The sequence below is a fragment of the Oncorhynchus keta genome, chromosome 19, assembly GCF_023373465.1.
Source record: "Oncorhynchus keta strain PuntledgeMale-10-30-2019 chromosome 19, Oket_V2, whole genome shotgun sequence".
In the NCBI taxonomy this organism is placed as follows: domain Eukaryota; kingdom Metazoa; phylum Chordata; class Actinopteri; order Salmoniformes; family Salmonidae; genus Oncorhynchus; species Oncorhynchus keta.
The window spans coordinates 73,845,754-73,857,950 of NC_068439.1; the positions used below are offsets into that span (position 1 = coordinate 73,845,754).

General features: G+C 43.2%; 1 protein-coding gene across 2 annotated transcripts; it reads right to left on the reverse strand.

The window, feature by feature from the left end:
• LOC118397833 (melanocortin-2 receptor accessory protein 2A-like) lies at positions 1-11,098 on the reverse strand. 2 transcript variants are annotated; one of them, XM_052471293.1, is made up of 5 exons: positions 10,795-11,098; positions 10,474-10,633; positions 10,058-10,217; positions 6,186-6,285; positions 1-2,138 (listed from the first exon to the last, which is right to left on the reverse strand). In XM_052471293.1, the coding sequence occupies exons 1-5, from the start codon at positions 10,803-10,805 to the stop codon at positions 1,667-1,669; spliced, it is 903 nt and encodes a 300-aa protein (XP_052327253.1). In that variant the 5' UTR covers positions 10,806-11,098; the 3' UTR covers positions 1-1,666. The 2 variants fall into 2 exon arrangements, with proteins under 2 accessions (XP_052327253.1, XP_035648603.1); XM_035792710.2 differs by lacking the exon at positions 10,058-10,217.
• Positions 11,099-12,197: the final 1,099 nt, after the last annotated feature.

Below are 12,197 nucleotides of genomic sequence, written 5' to 3' on the forward strand. Positions count from 1 at the left end.
TGGTGGTTACTCATGTCTTTAATGAATGAAAAAACAGAACGATACATGAAATAACTAATAAATACAAAAACAACAAACGGAACGTGAAACCTATTACAGCCTATCTGGTGAACACTACACAGAGACAGGAACAATCACCCACGAAACACAAAGCGAAACCAGGCTACCTAAATACGGTTCCCAATCAGAGACAACGAGAATCACCTGACTCTGATTGAGAACTGCCTCAGGCAGCCAAGCCCATACAACACCCCTACTCAGCCACAATCCCAATAATACAAAAACCCTAATACGAAATACAACAACATAAACACATGTCACACCCTGGCCTGACCAAATAATAAAGAAAACACAAAATACTAAGACCAAGGCGTGACAGCCATTTGGGACGCTAGCTAGTCTTTGCAAGATGAATGCAGGATGACATCTCCTCTAACTTACAATGAGACAATCTCCTTGTACCTTGTATTGTCATCTTGTTATTGACTAATGTGTTTGTATTATGAAAGGTTTGTTTTTTCGGTTCTTTCATAAAGATGAATTAAAGCAAACAAAGCTTAGATTAGATGCAGCTGTAGGTTCTGAAGCTGGCCGGCGACTTTAATTAGCTGTCTGTGCTATGCTAGTGTAATATACCGGTTAACAAAAAACACTCAGAGACTCATGGCTGATGGTTTATATTACCTGTATAATCATCTATACATGAACAGTATTTATACATGCATTTATGCGTTTAGAACCTGCTTCTTTAGTGTCTGATGATGTTTCTGTCTGGAACATTTCTCAGTCAAGATACGACAAGGGCAACGGAAGACTAGTGTTCATCAATATGTATTCCACACAGTCTCTCTCCCTCTCGCTCTTCTCCAACGCCCTCTGTGCGTTTTTCATTCAATCTTTATGAGATGGTTTCTCATAAAGAGGCATCTCATCTCTCCAGTGTAGTGTCATCCAGCCCATACTTATAAAATTAATTCATGAGTTAGCCAATTAAGATAATGTGATGGTTCGGTGCGGCAGGTAGCCTAGTGGTTAGAGCATTGGACAAGTAACCGGAAGGTTGCTAGATCGAATCCCCGAGCTGACAACGTAAAAATCTGTCGTTCTGCCCCTGAACAAGGCAGTTAACCCAATGTTCCTAGGCCATCATTGTAAATAAGAATTTGTTCCTAACTGACTTGCCTAGTTAAATAAAGGTGATAAAAAGACGCTGCAGTTTCAACTTGAGAATATTCTCCCTTGCAGAAAACATTGTCAACCTATTAGTACAAGCTAACAAGTAAGGTTCACCAGGGGCTGATTGATGGTGGTTTGTAGAGAGTATTTTCAGCCAATAGCCAGATGGAAAAGAGCTAGGTCATGTTCATGAGTCACCAAACACAGGAAAACGGACTGAAACAGGGCGGGACTAACTGGAATTGTCCATTAAGAAACACAAATGTTTGTTTTTATGTTTCAAAATGTTTTTTTTTGTTGCATGCCCTAATGAACACAACCCTGGTAGTCATGGGTGAGGTCAGTGTGACTTAACAGTAAATGTTAGTCCACATTCCTATAAAAGAAATGAGCAGAGGCCATTTAGAACTCAAGTATTGCCATTCATCTGCAGCTATGGTAACATATCTCCAATAATGATGTCAATGATGTACGTGGATGGGGCGGGGCCTCAGCTGATGACGTGGTGGCCATCCAGAACGCACGATTGGCTGTCCAGGAGGGCGGGCGGCTCACACAGCAGCAGATCATCCTCTCCCGTCATTGAGCTGTGCTCCGAGTTCACAAAGTTGGGAATGTCGAAGTGGTGCGACAGGAAGATGTGTTCCCTCTCTGACTTTCCCTCCTCTGGAAGTCCCTGGAGGTCGATACCGCCGTCTCCCCGCTCGCTGGCTTCCCCCGCCTCCCCCATCTCCTCCAGCCCGAAGGAGCTGCGTCCTCCCAGACTCCCACGGACCCTATGTGGCCCACATCCATCCCCTCTCCCCTGCTTCTCCTTGCTGATGTAGAAGAAGGAGCGTGATTCGTCCAGAAGGGGGCGCGAGAAGGCCTTGTCCTCGTCGGCCAGGGAGTCCCCCTGGGGGCAGTGGATGTCCACGACGCAGTTCCCCAGCCGGTGGCGCTTCTCGCACGGCTCCAGGTTTCTGTTGGGGAGGGAGAATAGAGAGCGAGATGTTACAAGGAGAGGAGAGAGGGAGGGTGTGAAAGAGAGGCCTTCAATAGAGACCTTCATTTTAAAGTGTTTTTATTCCAAGTTTTTATAGAGCCAAATGTACCAGTAACTAGGTATTTTCCATAATTTTCAACCAATTGCAGTCGTGTTCATTGTCAACTATTTCTATTGGTCCAGTTAATGGAAGTCGGCAATTGACACAGGGGTTTCAGCTCAGTCATTGGGTCACCTGCCATCTTGAAGTATGTGTGCCAGAATGTTTGTGTCAGTAGAATGTGCTTGGAGGAGGGAGAACAGGGGCCTCGCATTGATCAGTACTTCTTGAGAAGTCATTTAAGTCAGTCGAATGTTCAGTGACTCGAGCAAAACCAAAGTTTGCAGAATATCAGTACCCCTGTCTCTGAGCAGGCTAACTCAAGCACATAAACATCAAATGTGGAGTGTATTGAGCCCATCCAGCAAGAAAGAACAAGTGGGTATAAACCTACGGTTTAGAGCCCTCAAACTAAACTCTGGACCTCAAAGCCAGTTCCACTGCGTTTATTCATTGTTCCCCTCTACTCAGGGACTGATTTAGACCTGGGACACCAGGTGGGTTAAATTAATTATCCCTTTCAAATTCATCAAAGCGCTTTTCACCAAGGAAAAAGCATAACTCTAAAAGTAAGAGCTGGAGGATCACCTGGAAAAAAACAAATTATTTTATAGAATAGCATGTCATATCACTTAATCCGGCATAGCCAAAGACATGACAACAACAATGACCACTACTGCAGCATCCACCAGGTGCCTGCTTGGATAACTTCAAGATAACTTCAAGTGGGCCAGAATGAAGATTGAATAAATACCTTGCAAATCAAGAAACATGTCTATCACCAAAGGTAAACTGTCTGACAAAAGGTTTCTCCATCAATGATGAGCCAATACCAACAAAGCAGCCCATAAAAACCCTTGGAAGTATTGTATGATGCACGCCGCAAGGACACAGACCCAGCCCAGGTGACGACGGTATGATGCAAGTCTCAAGGTCACAGACCAAGCCCAGGTGACGACGGTATGATGCAAGTCTCAAGGTCACAGACCAAGCCCAGGTGACGACGGTATGATGCAAGTCTCAAGGTCACAGACCAAGCCCAGGTGACGACGGTATGATGCAAGTCTCAAGGTCACAGACCAAGCCCAGGTGACGACGGTATGATGCAAGTCTCAAGGACACAGACCAAGCCCAGGTGACGACGGTATGATGCAAGCCTCAAGGACACAGACCAAGCCCAGGTGACGACGGTATGATGCAAGCCTCAAGGACACAGACCAAGCCCAGGTGACGACGGTATGATGCAAGTCTCAAGGACACAGACCAAGCCCAGGTGACGACGGTATGATGCAAGCCTCAAGGACACAGACCCAGACCAGGTGCTAAGGCAGGAAACCATCAGAGGACTCAAGAGCATTGACAGGTCCATCCATCCTGCCAAGCTGAAGCTTTGAAACCAAGTGAACAACCATCAATGCCTTGCCTCCCAGAACACCTGACCATACGCAACAAAAAGCATTTGTCCACGGAGGAGAACAAAAACTGAGAAATCTCTCTCCAAGAACAAAGGCTGGAAATCTGAATGCGGCCCTAGAATGGAAAATGCTGACTGATGTGGACCAATGCCTCACAGTTCCATCTGAGATACAACAGCTGTTACCCACCTAAGACCAAACCTGGTACTATAGTAGACCATGGTCCCTGTCTCTGTGCGCTCTCTACTTTGTGAAGTTAACTGTGCCTTGTGATGATAAGGTGGACGAGGCATACGAGAGGAAGAGGCTGAGCTTGCAGTAGATACCGAGCAGGGAGGCTGGAAAGCAAGAGTTTGCCCAATGGAGGTTGGGTGTCGTGGATTTGTGGCAACATCCACTACCAGGTTGCTGAAGGACCTTGGGATCCACTGCCAAGCATTATGTCAAACCATGAAGGAAACTTCGGAGTCTGCTGAAAGGGGTAGCCAGTGGCTCTGGCTGTAGAGAAAATAACCCAGATGGGCCTCAAAGTGAGGGTGGAGGAGATTGAGATTGTGCAGGTATAGAGGGGGCTGGTTCTGGGATACCAGAATTCACTGTTGAGCCTTCTGGAAATGCTGTGGACTCATCAACGAAACATTTAAGATGGAAGGGTCCCACTTGAAAACACCAATGAAATATCTGCCTTATCCTCATCTCAACAACATCAAGCAAGTGTTATGTTAGTGCTCACAATCCACTATTGGCACAAAGGATTTATAACACCATGTCCTTTGTATTCAGAACGACTTTTAACTACGGTGAGCCATATAAGTTTTAGCTGCCAGTTTTGTATGTTTAACTTGCTCTGCTACTGCAGTTTTAAATAAAGTAATTTTGAATAGGACATTCTCAGTCCTATTTCAAGCCTTTTAAGTGTTAGAGTAATGGCCATCTCTCTCACAGAGGGGGTTAGAGTGGAGAGGGGGGGGGGTTAGAGAGGAGGGAAGAGAGAGGATAAAAGGAGAGAAGAGAAGAGGGGGTTAGAAAGAGAGGAAAGGATGAGAGAGGATAGGTTAGTTGAGGTGAAGGGTTAGTAGAAGAGAAGAGGGGAAGGTTAGGAGTGGAGAGAAATTCAATTTAATAGGACTTTAGGAAAGATTATGAGGATGGATGGATGGAAAGGAGAGGGCAGAGAGAAGTCTATGAAAGAGCAGAGAAGTTAAGTGGCGAGGATGCGAGCAAGATGAAGAGGAGAACCCACTGGGTACAGACGTCAGTTCAAGTCTAGATTTACATTTGGTTGAGTTGTCAACTAACGTCAATTTAACGTGAAATCAACAACAAAAATGTCACCATGTCATTGTATTTAGGTTAAAAGTTGGGTGGGAAAAAAATACAAAATGACCTTACTTTTTGCAAATCCAATACTTTCCCCACATTGTTTCAACGACATCACTTAGATTTTTTTGGGTTGCAATGACGTGGAAACAACGTTGATTCAACAGTTGACCAGTGGGAAGGGACAAAGCAGAAGGAGCAATACGTGTCAATGAATTTATATTACTTTCAAGGACAGCAATATAGCTCCTGAATGTCTTATAATCCAACATTTGATTGAGTCCTTTATTAGATTGTGTAATTCAGAAATAATCTTAACAGACTGACGATTTATCACATTATGGAGAGAACAGATTATATTCACTGGGTGATTACTAGATTATTATTTTTTTCCCAAAGGTAGCCTTTCTTAACCTGTTTGTGCTGTCTTGCCAATAACCATATGGGAGTGAGCAAGACAGCACAAATGGTGCTTTTTCCATTGAGACTTACCTCCACATCAGTGTGTCACCAGTGTTTTGTGTTAATGGTAGCTCTAGTGTTAGTGCGTTTCCACTCCAGAGCCAAGCCATCTGCCTCTAAAGTGCCATGAAACAGCCTCCAGAGGTGAGACTTAATGGACTGATGCAGAGACAAGTTAATATAAACAGATAAATAAAGCTCCTTATTTCTCCTTGACATATACCTCTCTTTCTTATTTATTATCTACTAATGGAAGTTCTGCTAATGGCATATTAACCAAAAAGCTAAATGTTAGCCACAGTTGTTCTGCAGTGCGGTAGGTAAGACAGTTGGATATGATCGAGGGAATCAGTCTTTGGCTCTGTCTCAATTGTCTAGAAATCTGTTCTCTCCTCTGGTCTTCTCCTTCATTTGTACTGATTAGAAAAGACTTGTCAGGTGAAAACAATATGGTGTAAACTCATAATTAGGCTGGATTTCACCTGCTCAATTATTTTAGATTAGTGCAGATAACAGAGAGAAGGCGAGGTGGGGACAGACTGAGAAAATTGAGAAAAAGGCCTTCAAACTGCAATGCTAGTTTCTGAGGCTGTCCATGGTTCTGGAAGGGCTCCCAGCAAAGGGTGGAGAGGTAAGGGGTAGAGGGTTTCAGGGGAAATGGGGAACGTAGATGGGGTAGACAGATTGTACATTTTAGAGGGGGACAGAGGGGCTGTTTTCAACTCACTCTTGGTGCGGGGCTCCTGTCTTGGTCAGCAGGGTGAGGATGAAGAACATGAAGACGACGAACACGGCTAGTCCCACCCAGAAGCCGATGACGATGGAGTCTGCAACATCAGATCAACAAGGGATTATGTTCCAGTTCCGGTCAGTAAATAGTCATTAAGTTGTAAAACAAGCACACTGTGTTGGAAGATGTTACATCATCTCCATCTCTCCCTCTGTCTTTCAGGTTTCTCTTATTCCCTCTCTTTAAATACAGTAAGATTGTTTTGGTGAGATTTTTGGATGAGATGGAGAAGTGAATGCAACATACGTATTATTCACTGGTCGATTCCATTTGATTATTCACCCACCTTGGCATTTTTCCTATTTTGTTGCCTTCCAACCTGGAATTAAATTGATTTTTGTGGGGTTTGTATAATTTGATTTATACAACATGTCTACCACTTTGAAGATGCAAAATATTTTTCATTGTAAAACAATCAAGAAATAAGACAAAAAAACCAGAAAATTTGAGCGTGCATAACTATTCACCCCCCCCCCCCCAACTTTTGCAGCAATTATAGCTGCAAGTCTCTTGGGGTATGTCTCTATAAGCTTGGCACATCTAGCCACTGGGATTTTTGCCCATTCTTCAAGACAAAACTGCTCCAGCTCCTTCAAGTTGGATGGGTTCCGCTGGTGTACAGCAATCTAAGTCATACCACAGATTCTCAATTGGATTGAGATCTGGGCATTGACTAGGCCATTCCAAGACATTTAAATGTTTCCCCTTAAACCACTTGAGTGTTGCTTTAGCAGTATGCTTACGGTCATTGTCCTGCTGGAAGGTGAACCTCCGTCCCAGTCTCAAATCTCTGGAAGACTGTAACAGGTTTCCCCTCAAGAATTTGCCTGTATTTAGTGACATCCATCATTCCTTCAGTTTCCCAGTCCCTGCCGTTGAAAAACATCCCCACTGCAACCACCATGCTTCACTGAGGGGATAGTATTCTCGGGGTGATGAGAGAAGTTGGGTTTGCGCCAGATATAGTGTTTTCCTTGATGGCCAAATCGGCTCAATTTTAGTCTTATCTGACCAGAGTACCTTCTCCATATGTTTGGGGAGTCTCCCACATACCTTTTGGCGAACACCAAACATGTTTGCTTATTTTTTTCTGGACACTCTTCCATAATTCCCAGCTCTGTGGAGTGTACGGCTTAAAGTGGTCCTATGGACAGATACTCCAATCTCCATGGTGGAGTTTTGCAGCTCCTTCAGGGTTATCATTGGTCTCTTAGTTGCCTCTCTGATTAATGCCCTCCTTGCCTGGTCTGAGAGTTTTGGTGGGCGGCCCTCTCTTGGCAGGTTAGTTGTGGTGTCATATTTGGTTCCATTTTTTAATAATGGATTTAATGGTGCTCCGTGGGATGTTCAAAGTTTCAGATTTTTTAGAACCCAACCCTGATCTGTCCTTCTCCATAACTTTGTCCCTGACCTGTTTGGAGAGCTCCTTGGTCTTCATAGTGCCACTTGCTTGGTGGTGCCCCTTGCTTAGTGGTGTTGCAGACACTGGGGCCTTTCAGAACAGGTTTATATATCCTGAGATCATGTGATACTTAAATAAAGTCTATCAGTGTGCAATCTAACTAATTATGTGACTTATGAAGGTAGTTGGTTGCACCAGATCTTATTTAGACGCTTCATAGCAAAGGGGGTGAATACACATGCAAACACCAACTTTTCCATATGTTATTTGTTTTAGAAACAAGTCATTTTTTAAATTTAACTTTTTTTTTTACTATTTGTGTATGTCCATTACATAAAATCCAAATAAAAATACATTTAAATTACAGGTTGTAATGCAACAAAATAGGAAAAACGCCAAGGGGGATGAATACATTTGCAAGGCACTGTAAACCTAAGCATGAAACCCTAGGCCTATAGACATTGGCTATATATTTTATCCCGGGATGAATTTAAACAATAGCTGTTGATGACTTCCTAAATGCTTTAGTCCTAAATTACAGAATTGAATATAAACTCAGCAAAAAAAGAAACGTCCCCTTACTGTGAACTGCATTTATTTTCAGCAAACTTAACATGTGTAAATATTTGGATGAACATAACAAGATTCAACAGCTGAAACAAACTGAACAAGTTCCACAGACATGTGACTAACAGAAATGGAATAATGTGTCCCTGAACAAAGGGGGGTTTAAGTACTGCAGTGCATCTCCTCCTCATGGACTGCACCAGATTTGACAGTTCTTGCTGTGAGATGTTACCCCACTCTTCCACCAAGGCACAATGGGGGGAGGGGGGTGCCCTAGCCCTAGCCCTCACCCTCCGATCCAACAGGTCTCAGACGTGCTCAATGGGATTGAGATCCGGGCTCTTCGCTGCCCATGGCAGAACACTGACATTCCTGACTTGCAGGAAATCATGCACAGAACAAGCAGTATGGCTGGTGGCAATGTCATGCTGGAGGGTGATGTCAGGATGAGCCTGCAGGAATGGTACCACATGAGGGAGGAAGATGTCTTCCCTGTAACGCACAGCCTTGAGATTGCCTGCAATGGCAACAAGCTCAGTCCGATGATGCTGTGGCATACTGCCCCAGACCATGACGGACTCTCCACCTCGATCCCGCTCCAGAGTACAGGCCTCGGTGTAACGCTCATTCCTTTGACGATAAATGCGAATTTTGAGACAAAAACGCGACTTGTCAGTGAAGAGCACTTTTTGCCAGTCCTGTCTGGTCCAGCGACGGTGGGCTTGTGCCCATATGCGACGTTGTTGCCGGTGATGTCTGGTGAGGACCTGCCTTACAACAGGCCTACAAGCCCTCAGTCCAACCTCTCTCAGCCTATTGCGGACAGTCTGAGCACTGATGGAGTGTAACTCAGGCAGTTGTTGTTGCCATCCTGTACCTGTCCCGCAGGTGTGATGTTCGGATGTACCGATCCAGTGCAGGTGTCGTAACACATGGTCTGCCATGATCAGCTGTCCGTCCTGTCTCCCTGTAGCGCTGTCTTAGGCGTCTCACAGTACAGACATTGTAATTTATTGCCCTAGCCACATCTGCAGTCCTCATGCCTCTTTGCAGCATACCTAAGGCACGTTCACACAGATGAGCAGGGACCCTGGGCATCTTTCTTTTGGTGTTTTTCCAGAGTCAGTAGAAAGGCCTCTTTAGTGTCCTAAGTTTTCGTAACTGTGACCTTAATTGCCTACCGTCTGTAAGCTGTTAGTGTCTTAACGACCGTTCCACAGGTGCATGTTCATTAATTGTTTATGGTTCATTGAACAAGCATGGGAAACAGTGTTTAAACCCTTTACAATGAAGACAGGGTCCTGAAAAAGGGACGTTTCCTTTTTTGCTGAGTTTGATTGAAGTATTTTAACATTTAATTTGCTCTGTTAAAAGTACCCTTTGGGATGACTTTGATTGCAACAGTGAATCTATTAGGTGTAGATTTCTCAAATCATTCTCACATTGGTAATAGTCAGTGAAAGATATTTAAGCTGGGCTTGGTTAAAACCCTGGATGGAAGACCAAAGGGATAGTTGTAGATGGCTCAACTCTCCAGTAGAAGGGTGCTGCCCAGTTCATAATTAAGCAAGAAGGCACGAGGGGGTGTGGTATATTGGCCATATATCACAAATCCCTGAGGTGCCTTATTGCTATTATAAACTGGTTACCAACGTAATTAGAGCAGTAAAAATAAATGTCATACGGTCTGCTATACCACGGCCGTCAGCCAATCAGCATTCTGGGCTCTAACCATCCAGTTTATACTTTTTTCTTATAGAGGATATTGCATAGAGTATCTGATGTTGCTTCAAAGGTACAAATTCAACATATTTTATAAGGTTTGTTGAAAATTGGTTACCATAATGACATAATCCTGTGGTTGAATTTTCACTCAAAACAACAGTTGATGACTTTTTGCAAATCCACTGTATTTTCCACATAGATTCCACATCACAATATGTTGACAAATGATGTTGAAACAAGGTTGATTGAACCAGTCTGTGCCCAGTGGTGTCCCACTGATTTGGAAAAAAGGAGAATTACAATTAGGGAAGAAGCTGCCTGATGCAATTATAGAAACTTAATTAACATAGAGGATAGACGTGGTGGGAGTGTAAACAAACATGCACGCGCGCAGACACACACGCACAGCGACAAATTCACGCCGACAAAATGTAATGTGCACACACACTATCAATTGACTAATCAATTGACTTATCTAGCGTTTCATTAAGAGGCCAGGGAAGGCGTTTAGTAAAATAAGATGTCACTCACATCGATGAGCCTTGAGACCCTCGAAAGACACGGGCTCGTCATCATCATAATATTCATACTGCCACACATAATCACTGCCACGTGTGCTGCTGGGTCGACTTTGATTATAATGATGGATTTCGGACATCTCAAATGGACTGTGTCACTGGGTTTACCAGACCTAAGAGAAGACAAAATATAACAGCAAAAGTATTGGCATGCTGAACAACTGACTTAGACCTGGGTATCCGTATGAAAACCGAACCATAAACATTTTCCAGAAATATAAGAACAGATGAAAAGTTTCCAATTGAAGTAAAATGTTCACGTTTTTTTGCCTACCTGCATTTCATTCAGAATTTAGAAATCCTACAAATGCTCCAACACATGTATCCAGCATCCACTCTTAAAACGGTAATTCAGTGGCGAACAAATTACCAGATTCGGCGCGTCAAATGCGAATTCAAGATAAGAGAAAAGTAGAAAAACCATCACAAATAGACAAACTCAGCTGCGTTATTTTCAAGCATGTGCATCAGCAGGACATCACACCTAGGCTATGCATCACACTGCTGCTATAGAAGCCTGCAAAGCGCAGTATCAAGTAGCCTCCGCACGAGGGTTCACTGCGGTTGGATAAGCAGCAGCGCCGGTGGGATACCGTGTGACGCAACCTAGGATAATATATTCATATTGATCGGCTTTGGGTATTGAATTGGATTGGATGAGCGAAGGGAGGCGTTGTTGTCAAACATCTAGTGAATGGGTAAACTCAGTAATGTAGGCCTATTGTAAAAAAATATATGTTATAGGCCTCTTAAAGGGGCAATCTGTGATTGATACATCAATTTTTGGACTGAAATTAAATGAACCATACATAGACATTGATTCTTGAAGAATATAAGATACACATGCTTCATGAGCTTGGTTTAACTAACACCACCAGAACCCAAAATATGATCTTGTTTTGCTCCTTTGTTTGTAAAAAACAAATATGGTTGTAAACAAACATTGTATAGCCTCACAACACGGTTAAAACTATAATGTTGATATCATATCATGAACTTGAGAGTGGTTACATTTCTCCGAACCCATCCTTCAGCTGCAAGGTTATTATAGTTTTGTGATTTTGTAATAGTTTTTATTTATTAGAGTTTTATACAATAATTTATATTCCTATTTTATTTTTTATTTAGTTTCAGATTCAGATGTAGTTGCAGTGTTAGGGTCAGACAGTAGCCTTTGTGTGGGAGGCTAAGAGCCATTTAAGTGATTCAGGCTTATAATTTGTGTTTTTGGGGATGTCACTTCCTGCCACAGGGGGGAGAATACATAAGGTGATGAGGTTTGGTCATATTCCAATTATAAATCAATCTTAATGTGACTTGGATTTAAAAGGATAATCGTCGGCAGGGGCACTCCAGGGATATTGGGCCCCATGAAAAGATATCACATTGGGCCCCACCACCACAGGCCACACCAACCCTGCCCAATTGCTGTAACTACACACCCCCAGAACCCAATCGACCCATTCAAAGCTTTAGATAACTCTATCTTTGCAGGCTTGTAACTCTCTTGTAGTCCAATATTACTGCGTGATATTTACTGACAGTGAGCTGTGAAAATATAACACTGTGTAGACAAACATGCAACATTCTGCATACAGTGGAATTCACTATTTGATACAAGACTGATACCCTCTATAAGAAATGTGCTAAAGGCCATCTTCTACAATCTAAATGTAA